This window comes from Nilaparvata lugens, chromosome 9 (genome assembly GCF_014356525.2).
Source record: "Nilaparvata lugens isolate BPH chromosome 9, ASM1435652v1, whole genome shotgun sequence".
Taxonomy (NCBI): Eukaryota; Metazoa; Arthropoda; class Insecta; order Hemiptera; family Delphacidae; genus Nilaparvata; species Nilaparvata lugens.
In genome coordinates, this window is record NC_052512.1 from 18,715,109 (window position 1) to 18,736,543 (window position 21,435).

Below are 21,435 nucleotides of genomic sequence, written 5' to 3' on the forward strand. Positions count from 1 at the left end.
AAGCTCGAGCTTGCTCTTTTGGGGAAGTAGTTCCTTATGTTTATTTGTATTCCCTATTGATTCATTTTGTTGTTATATTTCTAAATTGTGAATTATTGTAATGCTTTTTCAAGGAATAAATAAATAAATAAAAAAAAAATAAATAAATAACAGTCTTCGACATTTTTGGCTCTGGGCCACCTATCTAACCTAGTCTATAAATCAAGAATTCACAGATCTTTGAATTACTAAACTCAGTGATGTGAGTAACTCAAGATGGATTTTAGTTATTCTTTTAGAATAATAGAGCAATAGAAGTGTGTACTGCATTATATTTTCAGAATTTTCTTGTCAGAAATTGAATAAGAATACAGAAGCATATGTGCCCACTTTGGAAACAACCAATTTGAAGCAACCAACAACCAACTAGGCAGGTTTTTGGTTACTTAGCTCAAGTTAGGCTGGTTTAGTAAAGTTTAGCTTGAGAGTTTGTCATTGATGACTACTAATCAAAGCATAGTCTATTTTTGAGATTGAAATATAGGCCTATTAAATTTATTTATTTATTTATAGATGGCTTTCATTGGCAGGGAGATCCTTTTGGATGTTCTGCCTCGCCGTATTACCTTTGACTATAGAAAGAATTCTTTCTATAGTCAAAGGTATTAGGTACCCAATGTCATTTCCCATCAACTCTCAAGTTTATATGTTATATAATATTGAGTTCTTCATGTTTTTAATATATTTAATAAGATGATATAAAAGATGGTAATATAATATGGTTTATTTTTTCAACTTTACAAATAAATAATAGAGACACCAGAAAACGTTTTCAGCATAGGTTAATTTTATGCTTGCCTAACACAATCACAGAAAACTATAAAGGTAACAATCTGAAGAGTAGGCTATATTAGTAAAAATTGTTTGATGTATCATATACATGAATACATAATATAATAAATAATTTGTAAATGTGTAACTTACCTTTTAATCATTCAAGGGATAGAAGATCACAAAAATTACATGACAAACAGTCGAACACATCACAACCACCCACAGCTATAAAAATGAGGTTATTTTCTTCGAGTTTAGTAGTTTCATTGTGCATGCTTGAATACAATTTTGTGCGATATTTGAATATTGCAGAATTCATAGATTCCATGTTTTTAGAATAATTTACATATATATCAAGCATAATTAAGTGAAGCCACATGGGTGGCTTGTGATTGACACTTGAAATTGTTGGAATCAATATAATGAAAGTGGTTATCATATATATTTCAAATTGAAAACTTGAAAATTATTTCAAAGTCTTGGTGTGTTATTTTATAAATGACATTCTTTCAAGCATAAACTGGAATTTAATTTGAAAAATGATATGAATTATTCAATTTTGGATAGAATCATTTGAGATTCTAGGACAATGTTGATGATATAAACAGAAACGTTCATGATTTTTTTCAGAATTTTTCATCATCAATTACCATTTATTTAAAATTTTAAATGTCAGTAGCCCATTTGACAGGATTTTTGCACACAGAAAAAGTGCTGGAAATTCACTTCCTCAGCTGAATTAGTCATAAAAGACTACTTTTTTGAACATTTTTGGGAAACTTGAAAATCAGTCAAATTTATTTCTAAGTCCCTATCTGGATTAAAATTAGTGCAAAAGGTCTATTATATCATCAACAGCACATTGTAGACAATTTTTGCAAGAAACAAAAAGTGTTTGAAATTCATTTCTGCATCCGATTTATTGATCAGAAATACAATTTTTGACTTTTTTGGGAAACTTAAACATCTGGCAAATTTATTCAAAGTCCCTCTGGATTTAGCATAAAAGGTCTATTATTTCGTTAATGGTGCATTGTAGACGACTTTTACAAGGAACTAAAAGTGCTGGAAATTCACTTCTACAGCCGAATTAGTCACAAAAAACTGTTTTTTTTTTGGACATTTTTGGGAACTTGAAAATCAGTCAAATTTATTTCAAAGTCCCTATCTGGATTAAAATTAGGGCAAAAGGTCTATTATATCGTTAACAGTGCGTTATAAGCGATTTTTGCAGTAGACAAAAAGTGTTTGAATTGCAATTCTGCACCCGAATTGATCAACAAAAAGCCTGCAGTAAGACTTTTTGGAAAACTCAAAAAAATTTCAGTCTTAATTGATGCAAAACATTATTTTTATCTTGATAACGGTGTGTTTGAGATGATTCTTGAAGAAGATAGAAAGGGGTTGAAATTCAATTCCACTTGAGAATTTTTGGTCAGAAAGCCTAAATTGAGACATTTTTAGGGATTAAGTTACACATGTGTGGGGGGGGGGAGGAGACACCTTCTGAAAAAAATGTTTGATTTTCACTTTTAACATTTTCACTTAGTGTTGACTGGGTAGGTACTGTAAAAATTCCATACTGTACCAGCCTTTCTAACGTTTATTTTAGTGAACATTTCTAACCTTTATCAAACATTGTTTTCATAACGTTTATCAGCATTATACATTCTAGACGTTTATTAAACGTTTATAGAGTAAACGTCTATTTTAGTAAACTTCTCTAATGTTTATTAAATGTTGTTTTCATAATGTTTATCAGATTTATACATTTTAAACATTTATTTAACGTTTTTTAAACTTTTTGTGCTGTGTGGGATATACCACATTTATTTTCATTCTTATCACTGAGAAGATAGGTGATGATAATGCGATGGAGGTTATAATATTGTTACAAGACATTCATTCCCAAGCACAGTCGTGACATATTGGTAAAGCACTCGGCTTTGAAGCGAAAAGTACTTGGTTGGAATCCAGAAACTTCTAATATTTTTTGTTCTTAATTTTTCTCCCCAAATGCATTATTATTAATAATTTTTGAAGGAAATTCTTTTTATCACAATTGAACTTTGATTTTATCAAATAATTATTCAATGTGAAATTTTGCAATTAAGTTAATTAATTAATTATCTATATTTATATAATAATGAATGTATGTGTGTTAGTTTGTTCGTTTGTTCCCTATAGACTTAAAAACTACTCGACAGAATGGCATGAAACTTTGGGGGATATGTTGTGTGAATATTGGGGATGGTCTCTGACTAGAAAATTTAATATGGGGGCAAATAATTATTAGATATTAGTCCATTTTACAGACCTATGTTTTCGAAATTGTCAGCCAAGTGGCTACCAGAGAATGGGAAGATGATAATGATTCAAGATCATGTTGTGATAATATGACTAAGCATCTAAAGTTACCAGCTGTAATGAACAGATAAATTGTGTACTGGTAATTATACGGTATTTTGGAGTTTGAGTTTAGTTGATTAGTACCAGCTGTAGATAATGATTAGTTATACAAATAATTATCACTCCCGTATTATTGAGAAACTGGAAAATGTTGAAAAAAGATGATTCACTCAGTGGCAGCTGGAGATTGAAAATACTGGGGGTTGCTTTTTACAATATAATCTTCAATAACTGGTAACTTAATTATTCACATGCGTCTGATGTGTGAGGAGGGGGGTAAGAGTTTAACTTAATGATTAAAACAAATATTTATTCAATTTCTGATTCTATCTTTACACAGCAATAAAAGCAGTAGCGGCTCGTGATCTTTTAACTTGGGGGTTCAACCTCATGATCTATTGGGGAGAAAGGTCAAGAGGACAATTATAGAGTATTGAGCATAATCAAGTGTGAAGGTAATCAATAATAATTTTAAGGAATTACCCCCCAAAGATTAAGCATATTTTCTACAAATATAGATTTTTTGTCCTGTTCATATTTTTCTTGTTTAATTTTTACTTTGGGAGTTAATCTACCAATCCTATCCTCAATATAAATTATGTTTGTCTTTAACAAATACTGAACCTTATTCATATTTCTTCATCAAAATGCTGTTACGGTACCTAACACAATAAATTATATTCACACTCTCACTAAAACAAAATGGACATACTAGAAATACTAACGAATACACGTAACACACTAGAAATTACCAGTCCATATTCTTCAACACTCAAAACAAATTTATATAACAAAAAATGCAGTGAAATCTATCACAACTTTAAACAGTAAGATACCCGAAATCGTACCGTATAACCTCAAAACTGTCATGCTAAACGCTTTCTTCTTCTTGTTTACTGCTTTTTTACTGTTTACTGCCTCCAAATTTGAATTTATTGGTTATAATCAAGATGGCACTGCTACTGAATACGTATCACGAATACTCACGATTCCTTCCGTGGTTTACCGAATGCTTCACTTGCCTCGGCTAGGTTCGGCTACTCTCGGATGAACTCGTGGAAACGTGGTTCAAACAGGATTGTGAACCAAATCCGTGCTAGCAAACCGATTCCCCTCCTCTGTTCCACTACCTCACCCAGCCATGTTTTTGGGTTCACATCGGGGAATGAACACTGCTTTTAACCACCACCCGTTCCGTCATGCCATTCGGTGCTGTTTCAAGCAAGCCACTCTGGCACCGGCCGCAAAACATCGACGTTAAGTTTACGTAGATAAACATTTTGTGATGTAATTTCATGAGTATAGAATAAAAATAAAATTATATGAGTAGAATTCATCATTCTATAGGAGTTGGTTCAATTCTGGGTGTTCAATGAACCATTGAACACATAGGACGAGCCGCCACTGAATAAAAGCCCATCCAAACAAAGCATTCTCTAAGTGAAACCATGGCGTAATTGACAGCTGAGAATTTTCAACTCTGATAAAGATAAACAATGTAGTTTATTACAAAATGATGAATAATTATTCTATATTTCATGTTTCCTGGACAAATTGAGATTGCATATTATGACACAAAAATAATCCATTTTTTATTGGACCTACTTGTTTCGTTTCGAAAATATTAAAACAATTGAACATGATATTTATTATAATGTTATTTTATCATGATGATAAATTATTATGTCATGCTATTGATGCTGTTATAGTATTACAATATAGCCCCATCAAAAGATTATACTCATGGGAGAGCAGATAGCAGACTTTCACATTCATCAGAATCTGGTACGGGGTAATTTCAAATCTAGTGTGGTATGGACTGCTAGCGCCTCAAGCGGATGGTTGCAGAAAAATTGCCACCACATTGGTGTTATGGGCTCGAGTAGAAAAATATATCACACTACTGATATACATAGCAATAGTGCGCGAACATGAGTTTGGTTGCAGGAGGATTGCATCCTCCAATGCTATATTCAATATTCAGTTCCACCACAGCGTCTGATTTCGCGTGAAATGCGTGCACGTTCTACAGTTTGCTGCTCTTATTATAGGATTATGATGAAATTCTGAAGCTAATATCAGTAATTGAGATAATAATAAAGCTCACTTATGAATGCAGTCACTTCATTTACTCCTAAAAAATAATTCATTTATTATCATCAAAATGAAGGGGGTTGTGCAACCATGCAACCTTAACATGAGCCGCCACTGGATTCACCTCATGAAAGAGAGTTGTTCATATTGTATTCATTAATTACTGAAGAATAACATAATACATTGAATTGTTTTTTAATTTAGCTTAGCTTATATTCATCCTAAAATGGAAGATGGAAAGAATACCTATGGAATTCTGTGCGATTCATCATTATATTGCATGTTTCCTGGACCATCTATTTCCTGAAATCATATTATTTCCTTGGACCAGCATAATTCCAGGACAATCAACAACTATGAACGCATTTAATCCATCTTTTAAACACTGATTTAACCTATGTATTTTTTTTAATTCAACACTCCACTGATAAATATTAGTACCAATTGATTGAGAAGAATATGTTTTCTCAGAATAATTAATGCTGCATAACTAAGCACATAGGAAGTCTGTATTGAGATGTAAATGAGAATATTGATTGTCAGATAAATTTCATGATTCACAAAATAAAGTTAAGTGTGGCATGAGATACATTTACTTTTTGGAGGTTCGAGGTTTTCTGGGCATGCTAGTTGATTAATAATGTGAATATCTTTAAAATGGTTTGAGATATCGATGTGTGGTTTGCACTATTAATTTTTTCTTGAAGTTCCGTATCCAAGACATGTATTGCATGACCACCTTCCTATTCAAAAAAAGTTGCATTCAAAATGGTGGATCCAAGATGACGGACAAGATTTTTAAAGTCATAGTAAAGTAGTATTCCAAATTTGAGTAGGATCTCCAATCACACCCACCGTTCTCGGACTTTTCACCCACCCTGTCTATCCATTGATGTGGATCTCAAAAAGGAACATACCTGTCAAACTTCATGAAAATCTATTGCTGCATTTCGCCGTAAATGCGCTACATAAACATAAACATAGAATAGAATAGAATAAATGCCCCAATTTTTGACCTAGGAGAGCGAGGTTAGGGCGCAGTCGGCCCTCCCTTCACACTTATAACCCTCCAATACAATAAAAAATTATTGACCAAGCGAAGTGAAGTCTAAGATTCAAGTCGACGGTTTTCCATATCTCTTTATGTTTATATATTTTTTGTTTATATTTATGTTCCACATTTACTGTAAAACGCAGCAATAGATTTTCATGAAATTTGACAGATATGTTCCTTTTTCAATTTTGCGTCGATGTATACATACAGTTTTTTTGGAATTTTGCATTTCAAGGATAATATGAAAGAAAAAGGGGTCTCCTATGAACGCCAATATTACCATAAAAATCAGACTTCAGAATTATTCATCATAAATCAGCGGTCTAGTGGACTATAATACTACCCATTCAAAAACATCGGACATCTTGAAAATGTATCTTTCCATCTACATTTGTAGACATTTGTCTACTAACTTTGTCTTTCCATAAGCTGAGGCCATGATTCTAGTTTGGAGTTATTGATAGAGAACATTTTTTTACATTTTTATTTTTTAATCTGATGATTGAAATTGCAGCAAATATTATTGAAAAGAAATTGATTTCTAAAACCATGAAAAGTGAGAAATGAAGTCTGTAGGGAATCAGCATTATGGTACTTCATTTTGTTAATTTCAACACACCGATTTCTCACCAACACGACAACACAGAATGTTCTCTGATGGGTTGACTGGATTGGCATATCAACGGCAGCCAGACCTGATAACAGCACTCACACTCATATTTTTCTTATTATTATCAATAATATTATAACTATGTTTTCCTTTTTTTTCAATCTCAATATTGTATTGTACAAATATGTAAAGGAGACAGATTTGGGGTGACCCCCGTTGTCTCCATTTATGAATGAATAAATAAATAAATAAATTCTGGGACAACATGTCACGGTATGATAAGACAGAAAACTCTATGTTTATTTAGGATTTTTCTAGATACTTTAAATTGATAAATTATTTATTATTTTTTGAGAAAACATAACAAAAGGTCAATGTAACTTACTGAGATCGAGGTCCACTGTTCACAGAGCTACTAGTAATTTAACAACGATACTCAGTATCAAGGTGTAAACATAAACATAAACATAAAGAGAAATGCAAAACCGTCGACTTGAATCTTAGACCTCACTTCAATCGGTCAGAAATGTTAGAGTAACTAATCAATTTATTTGTTGCAGATCTATGCAGGGCCGTCTGGTAGTTATTTAGACAGAAGTGCTTCTGGAAGTGGAATACTTCGCAGAAAATCAGCCAATTTTCTCAGTTTCACATCGACACGAATTGAACACACTGAAGCTGTGAAACAACTCCCTGTACATGATAGACCTTGTTCAGGTGAAGTGATTTATCCCAGTACACATTTAGTGCCAAGCCACATGAAGCACGTTTTTGCACTGACGGCGGATGAGTTGGCTGGGCAAGAAGCTCTCCGATTGGCTGATAGATTTGGCGTTCGGAAATCTGCTATAGTAAATGCAAATTGGAGAGGCCAAGGTCTATAAATACAGGTCATGACACAATCCCGTGATGCATTGCAAAATCGCCATTTTATGGGGTTCTAGTTCACCAATTTTCAAATTTATCAGCTGTTATCATTATAGATTGAACAACATGATGTGTTATTTTGTTCAAGTGATATTGCTTGGCTTTTAATTATAAAATAAATTATTCTGACAGAATAATAATATTTAGATTCCAACTAGGAACTGAATTGTTCATTCTTAGATTGAGAACTTCAAACTGTTTTTGAGGTTAGCCTTTTGTCCCAATGCCTTATGAATCATATCAAGTTACAAGAATATGAACAATTTTCGATAATAAGAAGATGAATAATTAAACTATTCATTATTGAAATTTCATTATTAGAAAATAGAAAACCTGAATTTACATATTATCTGAACCAGAATATTGTTTTTAAAAAGCATAATGCATTGATTTTTTATGATCAGATTGGAATTTCAAATGTACCGCCTTGAAGACCCCACATAATGGCCGCTCCATAAGGAACACGAGTGTCATGACATGTATTTATAGACCTTGGAAGAGGCGGGTGATGGTGGCACCATCTCTGAGTGAAATGAGTAAATCTCGAGCTTTAAATTGCATAATATGTTATTAAAATATTGGGGATGTGTCAATCAAATGACAATATTTTAAAATCAGGTCTAAGTTGTGTTCTGGAGCAAAACAAACAAATACTTGTCACTACTTCTACAACTGAATCGGTTCAGTGAAGGCTTAAATTGATGCTTGGAATGTTGATGTCCATTCTAAATTATTCAGTTAGAATAAAATGTATCACTGAATTTGGAAAACTTGAATAAAAATATTTTTAATGTGAAGTCAGGTTATGATGACATTACAAGTAAAAAAAAAAACACAAAGCAGATGAACACTGTTTGAACTGCTAGAAATTTACCAATTTCACTCATAGATGGAGCCACCTCTCCTATTTGCGTTTACTTTAATGGGGGCATATTCATAGTTTTTATGATAATCTTTATTCCTTGTTCAATCTATTGTACCGGTAATCGTTTTTCCTTGGCAAAATGAGACATTCTGTGAATAATTAAAAATAGCTGAAACTTTACACTATTTTCTGTTCACTTTATCTTGTGTTCAATTTTCTAGAGGTTTTTAAAATTAATTTTAAACGTGGCCCACAACTACACCCCGTTTTGGAAAGCAAATTTTTTTACTCCAGCTGCTAGAACTTATCTGAATCTCGAGCTCACAAACCAGCCCCAAATTTCGATGACAAATGGAATATAATTATTGATCATTTCAAACAGGAATTAACATATTTTATTACCATCAGATATACCAGTAACCTCTATAGAAGGCAGTGGAAATGCAGAGTATTGGCAACCCTGTTCTCCTATCTTTCTCCACTGTCATAAAAATGTAAACTTTATTATAATTATTAAGTTTTACTGGATCTCATTGTAAATCTCAAATTCCCAAGTTTTCTATAGTTGCAATTGTCTCCATTTTATTTCAGGGCCGGAGCATAAACTGTCAGCTTTCAAATTTTATTCCATTGACAATTGTAAAATAGAATGCATCATGAGTATGTGTTTGAAATACTGTGGATGTATCCCCATCATTTACCCCAAATATTCAGGTAAGATCATCTTGAATCTGTATGATAATTTAGCAAAAAATGGATATTCACCTTAAAATATCATAAAATAAGCCTAAAGCTTCATTCACACCAAAGTTACTAACAACATGTCCCAGGATGCCCCTTATAAAGGTCACGCCGCTCAGTCCAACATCAAGGTCAACCTTTCCAAGGTCATTCCAAGGTTGAAAAAAACACTTGGAAAAAATACGAGAAAAAACTTAAGAAGAGAGAAAAAAATTGGGAGAAAGAATAAAAAAAACACCTCGAAAAAAAACTTAGGAAAGGAAAAAAATGTAAGTATATATATAGTGCAGACACTTGTGTAGCGCCATTAGTGTTCAGACAAGAGCCATAAGACACAAGATTCAAGATTCTTTATTGCCAGAACAACTTTATATTGTATAAGCACGTCAAAATGATAAAAAAAAATATATAACACTTGTGAAAAAAGAGAAATAGATAAGCATATAAAATATCATATGAAATAAGTATGTAATAATGGACATAATTTAATATATGAAAATGTTCAAAACATTCCAAACATGCTGACAGAATCCAAGGTCAGGGCAGTGGACTGTGAATGATAGTTGGTATTAATACCTACAAATAAATCTTTGAATTCTGTGCATAAAAATACTGATAGCTTGAAGTGTGGTAAGTACGCCAATAAAAGACTAAATGAATCAACAAGATAAGATTTAATAACAATAAAATAATAATAGGCAGATGGCCACATACAAAAACAATTGTAAGTAGGTTGAGTCAAATATCTTGGGATAATTACAACATGATAAAACGTTGGAGAAATACAAAATTTAAATGAAATTAGATCAATGACATTAATGACCATTGAAGCCTGACAATAATCGAAAAGGTAATATTAATGATACCTGAATTGAATATAAATTGAGTGCTATAATGAAAGTTATTGCTGTAAGGTTCAATATTAATGATTAAAAAATGACAATAAGCTGTAAATAATGCTCAACAAGTAAAATACATAAAAATATATGCGGCATAGGCCTTCAGTGATTTGAATGTCAAGATAGACATCAATCGTACGATAATTAGGCGTCAGTGGCCTTAGAAAATCACTTGTAAAGCCAAGGGTAGCTGTCAAATCCAATGAAATAGTTGCTACTATTGAATACAATTATATAGGCGTCAGTGGCCTCAGAAAATCACTTGTAAAGCCAAGGGTAGCTGTTAAATACAATGAATTAATAGGCGTCAGTGGCCTTAGTGAATCACTTGTAAAGCCAAGGGTAGCTGTCAAATCCAATGAATTAATAGGCGTCGGTGGCCTCAGTGAATTGAATGTCAAGATAGACATTAATAAAACAAATTAATAGGCGTCACTGGCCTTAAAATATCACTTAAGAGCTAAGGGTAGCTAATAAATACAATGTGAAGATTGTCCAGATTAAATATAGGCGACATGGGCCTTCAATGAATTGAGTGTCAAGATAGACATTAATAAAACAAATTAATAGGCGTCACTGGCCTTAAAATATCACTTAAGAGCTAAGGGTAGCTAATAAATACAATGTGAAGATTATCCAGGTTAAATATAGGCGACATGGGCCTTCAATGAATTGAGTGTCAAGATAGACATCAATTAGAACAATTAATAGGCGACAGTGGCCTCAGAAAATCACTTGTAAAGCCAAGGGTAGCTGTCAAATCCAATGAATTAATAGGCGTTGGTGGCCTTAGTGAATTGAATGCCAAGATAGACATTAATAAAATGATAAATAGGCGTCAGTGGCCTTAGATTGACACTTAAGAGCTAAGGGTAGCTAACAATATAATGCAAAGATTGTCCAGGTTAAATACAGGCGACATGGGCCTTCAATGAATTGAATGTCAAGACAGACATCAATTAGAACGATTAATAGGCGACAGTAGCCTCAGAAAATCACTTGTAAAGCCAAGGGTAGCTGTCAAATCCAATGAATTAATAGGCGTCGGTGGCCTTAGAAAATCACTTGTGAAGCCAAGGGTAGCTGTCAAATACAATGAATTAATAGGCGTCGGTGGCCTCAGTGAATTGTATGTCAAGATAGACATTAATAAATCAATTAATAGGTGTCAGTGGCCTCAGTGAATCACTTGTGAAGCCAAGGGTAGCTGTCAAATCCAATGAATTAATAGGCGTTGGTGGCCTTAGTGAATTGAATGTCAAGATAGACATTAATAAAACAATTATGATACATACATAAATGAAAATTGAATAGAATGATTTATGTAATCTGAATAAAATTTTGAAGAGGAGATGCAGCCAGGCAGACAGGCAATGACTCCGCAATACCCACAGGAACAGGACATCAGTAAGCGATGATGTGATCTGGCCATGCGATGACAAGCGTGGAAGCGTCCATCACAGCAGGCAAATCCCCCAGTGGAAATGAGAACAGGAGCAAGTAGAATTCCAAACGAATAATCCGACCTTCAAGTTGTGGAATTTTTAGATTGATTTCCAAACGGTAGAGATGATGAACTTGAAAGTTTGAGTTTCACGAGGTGAAGCCAATTGTAGAAGAATGGCAATTGAAGCCTACACGAGGTTGTAATTTTTGACAAAGTTTATCAAAGGTTTATCAGAGTAAATATGCGAAGCAATCGATGAATAATTGAATCACAATTGAAGAATAGAACAAACGAATTAATTTGAAGAATAACTCACTTTTAAAAACGTTTCGTAGGTCCGATGAAAATGGATAAAAGGTTTAGACCGAAGGCGTGAATGCACCATCGACTAAGAACCATTGCAAAAGACACGGAAACCGCTAATGCTGGTCAGAAAAAGAAAGATGCCGGATGTGTTTGAAACGTAGGTAAAACGTTTGCAAACGTTTGGTGAAAAAGTAACAAATATGTAGAAAGTAAGATGCCTAAAGACCAAATAAATTCCAAAAAATCGAATAGTACAAATATTGAAATTGCAATGGCAAATAATCCGACGAAAAAATACGAATAAAAGTATAGAAAACCAACTTGACTAAAGCAGTGTCGTAGAACCGACTGTGACGTCACTGGTCAGCGCGGACGGACAAAATGACGACATGATGTCTACGTAGTAGTGGAACGAGTAACAAGTGGAACCGTTCCAATAAATGCTTTGTCAGATTTTACACATGCTACCACAATCACATTTTGTCTTAGTCTTAGAAACAAACTACAATTCATATTAATAATTAATAAGTTATAGAAGTAATTTATTTAGTTTATTGTTACCAAAAGTTAAATGGTAGGCTACATGTTGAATCATGAGCATTTATTATATTGGAGACTGAAGATACTCATCCACCGAATAGTACACCCTCTCTGTCAATTTTTTTCACGATTTTTTTGAATTCATAGATCGGCAGCTCTCTTTTTTCTAAGAAAAGATTGTTATAAATTTTTGCTTGTTGAGAAAATATGGCTATCTCTTGTCTTGAAGAGTCTCATTTGAGGCAGTGATAGATCATTGCCACGTCGGGTAGAATAAAAATGATTGGCTTCCAGATGCGGAAAAGATTCTATATCCATTTTAACATTCAGCAAGGTATGAAGAAGAAGAGAGAAGGAAACGTTAGAATTTCCAGGCTTCGGAAACTTTCTTTACAAGACTCTCTGTTTTTCAAGTTATTCAATACTCTCACTGCCCTTTTTGTCAAATAAAAACTTTTGTTGCATGACAAGAGTTTCCCCAAAAACAAATTCCATAGAAGATGGATTGGAAAAGTCCATAATACACAAGTAACAAAGATTCAGCATTCAAAGATAACTTGAGGCTCCTAAGAAGAAAAACAACTCTGGAGAGTCTCCTGCACAAACTCAAAACATGAGGCTCCCAACCCATTCTTCTCTCTAATGCAGGGTTTCCCAACAAAATTTTCTCAAGGACCCCTCATTATATTTATGCGGACCCCCACTACTTCTTAGATACCACACTCTTAGTAGCTAATGGTAATAAGTATAGCAGCCAATCTGATGATATAAAAGAGTAAAAAACTTATATGCCTTGTATCTATCATCTTTTTAATAGGTTGTCAGAATATTTAAACTTCATAGTGCAATCGGGAAGAGCCAGTTTAATATTATTTTCGATTGCTTCAGACTCTGTTGAAAATTCATAGAAGTTCTTAACTCAATTCTATAACGAGAAGAAGTTGAAATTTCAAGAAAAATGTAGGTAGTTTTTTAAATAATTGATTATCATTATTTAAATCACGCTACATTTGAATAATATTGAAACTTGAAATTAATAACTTTTTTTGTGCATCCATCATGATAATTTTCGTATTATTATTACTGTAGAATTATTGTTATTGTGAAATCAGTATGGAAATTGTTTCACTAACTTTGATATTGGTTTTGATATGGAGAATACGATTCTTGTATGGTAACTCAGCTCAAAGCGGAAATGAAGACTAGGTCCACTGTTCCTAATAATTATTATCACTATATGTTCAATGAGATGAGTTGAATTTTTTTAAGGCTGTGCAAAGGCTAAGAATAAACTTTCTACTGGTGATATTTTTCAAAGTTTCTCTATTTTTAAACTATGAAGCTATCAAAATGGAAAAGTTTTCTCAAGAAAACATTTTTTTCCGATCATTACTTTTTGAGATATGAGCGTCTAAATTTTAAATTTTCAGGACAGAACATTTCTAATTCAGTAAGAGATAAATCTATGAGATTAAGAGGATAGATTCTCCATGGTATTGTTGATCTAATAAAACAAAAATTCTCTGAAAATATCAATTTTTGAGAAAGTTATACAATTCACTGAAAATTACCAAAAATAACTTTTAGTTGAGTTAATTTCGGTAAATTTATCAACTTTTTCAGAAATTGATATATCAGAAAAGTTTTGTCTTACTAGATCAACAATACCATGAAGAATCTATCCTCTGAATCTCATGGATTTATCTCTTACCGAATTTGAAATGTTCTGTCCCAAAAATTTTAACTTTAGGCGCACATATCTCAGAAAGTAATGATCAAAGAAAAATGTTTTCCTGAGAAAAACTTTTCCATTTTGATAGCTTAATATTATACGAATCAAAAAACTTCAAAAAATATCACTAGTAGAAAGTTTATTTTTAGCTTTTGCATTGCCTCAAAGTTCATGATTCCTGATGAGATATCAGCCTCCATATTTGACACATTCACTCTAAAATCTGACCTCATGTCAGGTCGATTTCTAAACTTGTTTTCCATAAAGCACATTGTCACATTGATAAAAATGCTTGTTCACAAAGGTAAGTCGTTGCAAAGGGAAGGATTAACCTCAATGCCTTTTTTCCAAGCTCTTCATAGTTCTTTCGTGTTGTTAACCAAAAGTCTACCAAAATCGAGTTACTATCGAATTGATTTTTTCATTTCACTACAGCTGGATAAATCCACAAGTTGATCTTGTTCCTTTTCTGTGATCCCACGTATCTCATCTATATCTTGCCAGCAGAAGGGATTCTTAGCCCAATTATCATCTGGGTCAGTTTCAGGAAAATATTCCCTGAAAATGATTGCTAAGCAGCATAAATGTTCTGTTATTTTGCTCTTTATTTGATCGGGTGAATTTCCCTCAGAAGCCTCCTCGAATTGCTTTGAAGTAGATGAATTCGTGAATGATTTATTTTCTAGCCGCGTTGCCCACATTCAGCACATTTCACCATAGCACTAATTTCATCTTCTACTTTAAATATATCAACAATTTCTCCCTGCAAACTTTGATTCAGCCCATTCAAATGTTCAAAAACATCAGCTAGATAAGCAGATGAGCAGAGCCAGGATGAGTCTGTGAGAAAATCTCCATACTCAGTATCAATGAGGAAAATACATACCCTACCTAATTTCAAGTCTTGTTACCTAAATTTTTGGTTTATATGTCGCAGACCCCCACAACATGCTCTGCGGACCACCAGTTGGGAACCACTGCTCTAATGTGAATCCCAGCAGTTTGACATTATTCTTGACACTAGTGTCCTTGAGGGGACCCCTGAAGGAGAAGCATATTATATATTCAGTCTTACTCTCATTAATGACTAGATGATTTGATTTGAACCACAATTTTGCAGAGTTTCCAACACCTTAGATTCAACTTTTTCATAATTTTGGTCCGAAGATATCAAAGTTGTGTCATCAGCATATGAAACATACAACATTGGAATGTTACAATACAGATAATTAACAAAAATAAGAAAAAGAAAAGGACCCCAAACAGAACCTTGTGGGACACCTGCCACAACATCTCTAAAGCCAGAACATTTACTATTAATAACAACCCTTTGCTTCCGATCATATAGGTATGATTTTATCAGCTTCAGCTCATTCTCTCTCACTCCATAGAAGTAGAGCTTGTCATAAAGGATATCGGAGGGTAAACAATTGAAAGCTTTGATGATATCAATTAATAAGGCTGCTGCTACTATGTTTTTATTCTCAAAGTTTTGGAGGACAAAATCAACAATTTTTTCAATAGCCATGACAGTACTGTGGTTGGGACAGAAGTCATATTGATGTTCATACAATGAGTCATTATTTACAAAGTATTTGCATAATTGCAAGACAAGACATGATTCAATAACTTTCCCAAGAATAAGGACAATAACAATGGGTCTGAAATTTTCTTTTTGAAAATTGGATTGATATTTGTGTATTTAAAGCATTTGGGAAAAAACACTGTCATTAAGCACTCTGTTTATTATGAAAGTCATTGGATCTATCAAACTTGGATCTATCTGACTGCTTTTATTATGAAATTAGAGAGACCAAAGACATATTCACTTTTCGAGAGGCTGAGATTGGCAATAACCTGCTTCACCTGTTTACAATTGACTTACACATATATTGGCCTGTCCAAATATTATTGTCATAGAATCCAATGTTTTAGACAGTGTGGTGCTAGCCAACATTATTTTAGCACACAGACATTGCCACACCACTGTCGCTCATAATTTTCAATGTATATCTGGAGTTGATGAAATGTGGTGGGGAGCGTCTGGCATATATCAGGGAGCTGCTAAGCCAGGAGAGATAATTGTGAACCTGTCACAGTGTAGTTGGATTTCAGTGTGAAACAATGAAAAATAGAATGAAACAAAAATTCACCTCCCTTAACTAACCTAACCTAATCCAATTCAACCGAACCTTACCCTAACAAGGATGGCGTGAATACCAGCTTATTACAGTTAGTGACCTGTCACTGTAGGTCAAGTGGGTTGCTCCCATATCACTCTATCTCAAGTGAGCAGCTTCAATGGAGGCTTCAGTGGTGGCTTCCATAGGGGACCTATCACTCTAGATTAAGATGGTCATGGGGAACGGTCTCTCTGGATTAAGATGGTCGTGCAGCACCTATCACTCTAGATTAAGATGGTCGTGATAAACCTATCACTCTAGATTAAGATGGTCGTGGGAGACCTGTCACTATAGACTGAGATGGTCATTGAAGTCTTGTCACTCTAGATGACTATGACCAATTTCTAACACAATTTCTATAACACAAAACAGATATCCACTGTGGTGAGATGGTTAGCATGTATGCTTTCCAATACAAGGTTTCCAGGTTCGAATCTCAAGGTGAAAGGTGAGTATCAATACCTTATATTAATCCCCTTGATAGGGTTCCATCACACCACAAAGGATATGTTTTTTATCTTGAAATCTCACATTGAATCCTCCCTCAGCATGTCCATGAGATATCACAGTAAGTGAATGACACTTATCCTTGGATTTGAGTATAATGAGAATCATATAGGTGAGGAATCATTTTGCTATGCATTCAACATATACATTTTCAATGACCCCTAGTCCACCTCCTCCTGTCACATAGCTTATGACCATGCTCACCAGTCTTTATCAGTATCCAACACGTTTGAATGGTAAGGTTGGGTCGTCAACTCATGGACCACTCAGCTCCACTCGGGGGCACTCAGTTTTCACTCAGTGTACACCCAGTGATCACTAGTGCCCAGTGTACACTCAGTGTTCACTCAGTGGCACCCAGTGTACACTCAGTGTACATCCGGTGATACCCAGTGTACACTCAGTGGCTCAGTATGCCTGCTGCATATTCTATTTTTCCATAAGCTTGACAGAAATCTTATAATTATTCACTAGAAAAGATGTAATATATGTTAATATTTCAAATATGGGAACAATATATTAGGAAGATACCACCTTGAGAGACATTGATAAGTCTTTTGTCCTGGAAACAAGATCTCTAGAACTTTCAATGGGAAAAATAATGGATGACATGGCTTAATCTTCACAATATACTGTACTTTCTTGATGGTCCTCCTCATTAATTTGGAAGTTGTAATCATGAGCGAGGTCTACTGTTTGCAAAACTACTAGTATAATAGAATATATGATCAATTATTTTGATGGAGAATGAACAATCAATATTACATCAATAAACCATATCAGCTACCATCTATAGAAAGTATTGACAAGACAGAGGATCGGCAACATTTTTCTCCTTTCTTCTTCCCCTGCAATATAACGTGAACCTTACTATAGCTATATGCTCGTTTGGTTGAAATCCGCAGCCTTATATGGTTTTGAGAATGTTATATTATGGCTATATTTTCTGATATGATTTCAGATAATCAACGATTTTGCGAATTCTCAGATTTGAAATGTTTGAATACTATTCGAGGCAAGTACATATAATATGATCATATTAAAAAATACATACTATCAATAATTATATCTATACTTGAAAAGATCGTAGCCCACTCACTGATCACGATTTCTGAAAAAATCATTCAATTTTGAATAATATTATTAAGCAGAAATCCTGGTTAAATTCTTTCAATCACCCCGAAGACTTCCCATAGTGTAAATTTTCAGAAGTCTTTGGGGTGGTTTACAGCATTTAATTAGGATTTTCGATTAATAATAAATATCAGGGCACCAAGCTTTACTCGTTATTTATTTATTGATGAACAGAACACGATTCTTGAAAATTTATTAGGGAAGGACTAACAGGTAGGCCTACAGCCCAAAACTGTTTCCCCCCGAATTTTGATTTATACACTAATAAATGCTCCAAAAGTAGGGTATGTTCCATACACTTGAATTCAGGTCCAATTTTCAGTCCAAATATTTGAAAACAGAAAATTTCTAATTTAGATTGCTTACAAACTAAATTAAATAACACTCACTAATCACTTAAAACTGTAAAATAATGAATTATTTTTAATATTATGATATATATACCATCTCATGTCAACAAATCAGATTATTTTGATCGAGTCAATTAAAATTTCTAGATTTCTCACAAGATACGGTAAGCTGTTTGATTGATTACACAGCTGATCTCTCACACAGGCACACGCATCTACTGTTATCGACAGTCGACGAAATTATCATCTGTTTTTCCAAGGATGGATACTTATTATCCTTTTCATGTCCTTCAGACAGTTTTCCCAAGGATGAGACCTAGTGCAATCTAATTTTTATATCACAAACCTACTATGTTCCAAATTTCATGGAAATCGTTAGAGCCGTTTTCGAGATCCGTTGAACATAAATAGGCTAACCAGATATAAAAATCTGGTGTGGCGCACTCACACAACTTTCCTTGCCGTTATGGAAATTGATCAACTGACGGCCTGACGCTAGTGTTTCCGAGCATTTCAAGTCTACTATTCAAAGATTTGAGCCAGCTGGTGACAGACAATAACACTGGAGACACACGATGTCTGCTGTCTCTTCGTAGTGAATGATTTAATAGAATCAACAGTTGCCAACAGTTTGCAATATTGATATAATCACAATTTCTCGAATTTCGAGCTTATTTTCAATTTTAGGTGAACATGTTACTTAACATTAATTGTAGAGATTTTCATGTTCAATCATTTCCGCAAAAAATTTTTTGTTTAATTCGTATCTGAAGCCTGATAATTGGGATTCTAGAATCGAACTTTGCATAGATGGGGCGGAGATCCTGAAATTTTTACAGGTATGGGACTTGTGGCAATTGATTGAGCTTATCAATGACTATTTGAGGTATGAATTTGATCGAAATCGTTGGAGCCGTTTTTGAGAAAATCGCGAAAAACACTGTTTTTGACAACATTTTCGCCAACACACACACACACACACACCACACACACACACACACACACATACAGACCAATACCGAAAAACCACTTTTTTGGACTCAGGGGACCTTGAAACGTATAGAAATTTGGAAATTGGGGAACCTTAATTTTTTTCGGAAAGCAATACTTTCCTTACCTATGGTAATAGGGCAAGGAAAGTAAAAATATAATATAGGGTCACCGAGCTTCGCTCTTTATTTATTTAAATATCGGAGCACCGAGCTTCGCGCGTTATTTATTTATTGATAAACAGGACATATTTCTTTTAAATGATTGGAGAAGAACTAACAGTCACAGCCCAAAACTGTCTCTTCCCCGATATTGTTAGATCTATTGGATACATACCCATATTACCATATAACCACATAACCGGAAAACCAGACCATTAAAATATAATATATACATATACAGAAATTGCTCGCTTAATATAATAGGATGGATAATCACCTATTTGTATTATTTTAGTATTAACATAGAGAAAAAATAGCACACGAAGATATTCCATGGTATAGGGCGTTTATGTTTCAATTTTCAATGTCAACTCAAGCTGATAACCCTAGAACTTCTTTTTTGTAAAGCTATGTGATTCTGGTAGTCTCTCATACTGCCGTTCTCACACTCTCACCCCAACAAAACAGTATTGATATTTTAAGGTCCACGTTATAATGGAAATGTTTCATTGGCAATGGTATTGCTATCCTTGTCTATCAATCAACAAAGCGGATAGCGCTATCTCTTTCTCGCTTTGCTCTGTTGCCAGATCGTCCATTAACAAAATTAATAATCAATTAACAAAACATTCCATCATAATTATAGAAATTCATTATTGGAAAATATAATTTCTCGCTTAATAAAATATCATTCATTATTTTAAACGAGAATGGACAGTTAATATAACATTAATAAACCTTTATCAGCTACCATCTATAGAAGACATTGACAAGACAGAGGATCGGCAACGTTGTTCTCTTATCTTTCTCCACTGTCATCATAACGTGGTCCTCACTATGATAGTCGACATTAATCAGCTTGAGTTCACAAAAATTGGCTTGGAATTTGGAACATAAACTAATCATACCTTGGGATATAATCTACTTATGCTATCATTTCTGTATGGTATAACGTTCCAGGGAGTCAAGTAAGTACTTTTAACAGTGGGTGGAGGAAACGTAGTCGGCCTACTTTGCGCACTAGTGTGGGAACGTGATTCTTTGCAATCTGTTATCAGTGCAGAAATTGTCACTTTTCAGTGTAACTGTAGGAAAAAATCTGGTATGGCGCACTCACACAACTTTCCTTGCTGTTATGAAAATTTCGGCAAAAACTGCCCTGTGTGTCTCTGGCTTAAAGCCTAGTTTATACTATGCCAATTGGCGAGACAGTTGTCTTTGGACAATATTGTCATCACGTGGCTGCAGATTGTCGGAGGCCAGGTCAGGTAAACGAGAAGATGTTTATACGCGGTCACCTATTGGCACGTCAGTTGACAGCTAAACATGTTCGAGTTCTTGTCATCTGTTGTGACTAAATAGTTGAACTGGCAAAACCAAGACAGCGCTATACTGGCCTACACCGTTCACATGGCGCCAATTTGTCGAGACAACTGAGATTCTTCCGAGTGGTGGGGGGCTCACTGGGCCCAATTGACTGTCCATATGTGATTAATAAGCATTGTAAAGAATGTAATAAGTAAATAAATTAATTAATTAGTATGCTAATTCCGGTCTACTCCTGGAGAATTTCGGGCCAATTGTCGGTACAGTTGGCAAGACAATTGGTCTGTAGTGTTTATAAGAAGACAATAATTTCATGCCAGTCAGTTGCCTTATGACAATTGTCTCGC

General features: G+C 34.1%; 1 protein-coding gene across 1 annotated transcript in view; it reads left to right on the forward strand.

The window, feature by feature from the left end:
- LOC120352930 (sodium channel protein Nach-like) overlaps positions 1-21,435 on the forward strand; it is a 61,079-nt gene that overhangs the window by 26,079 nt on the left and 13,565 nt on the right. Inside the window, exons 7-9 of the mRNA XM_039435274.1 lie at positions 7,541-7,697; positions 9,364-9,486; positions 18,089-18,142. Of these exons, the coding sequence (XP_039291208.1) occupies positions 7,541-7,697; positions 9,364-9,486; positions 18,089-18,142 (334 nt within the window). The remainder of the gene's footprint in view (positions 1-7,540; positions 7,698-9,363; positions 9,487-18,088; positions 18,143-21,435) is intronic.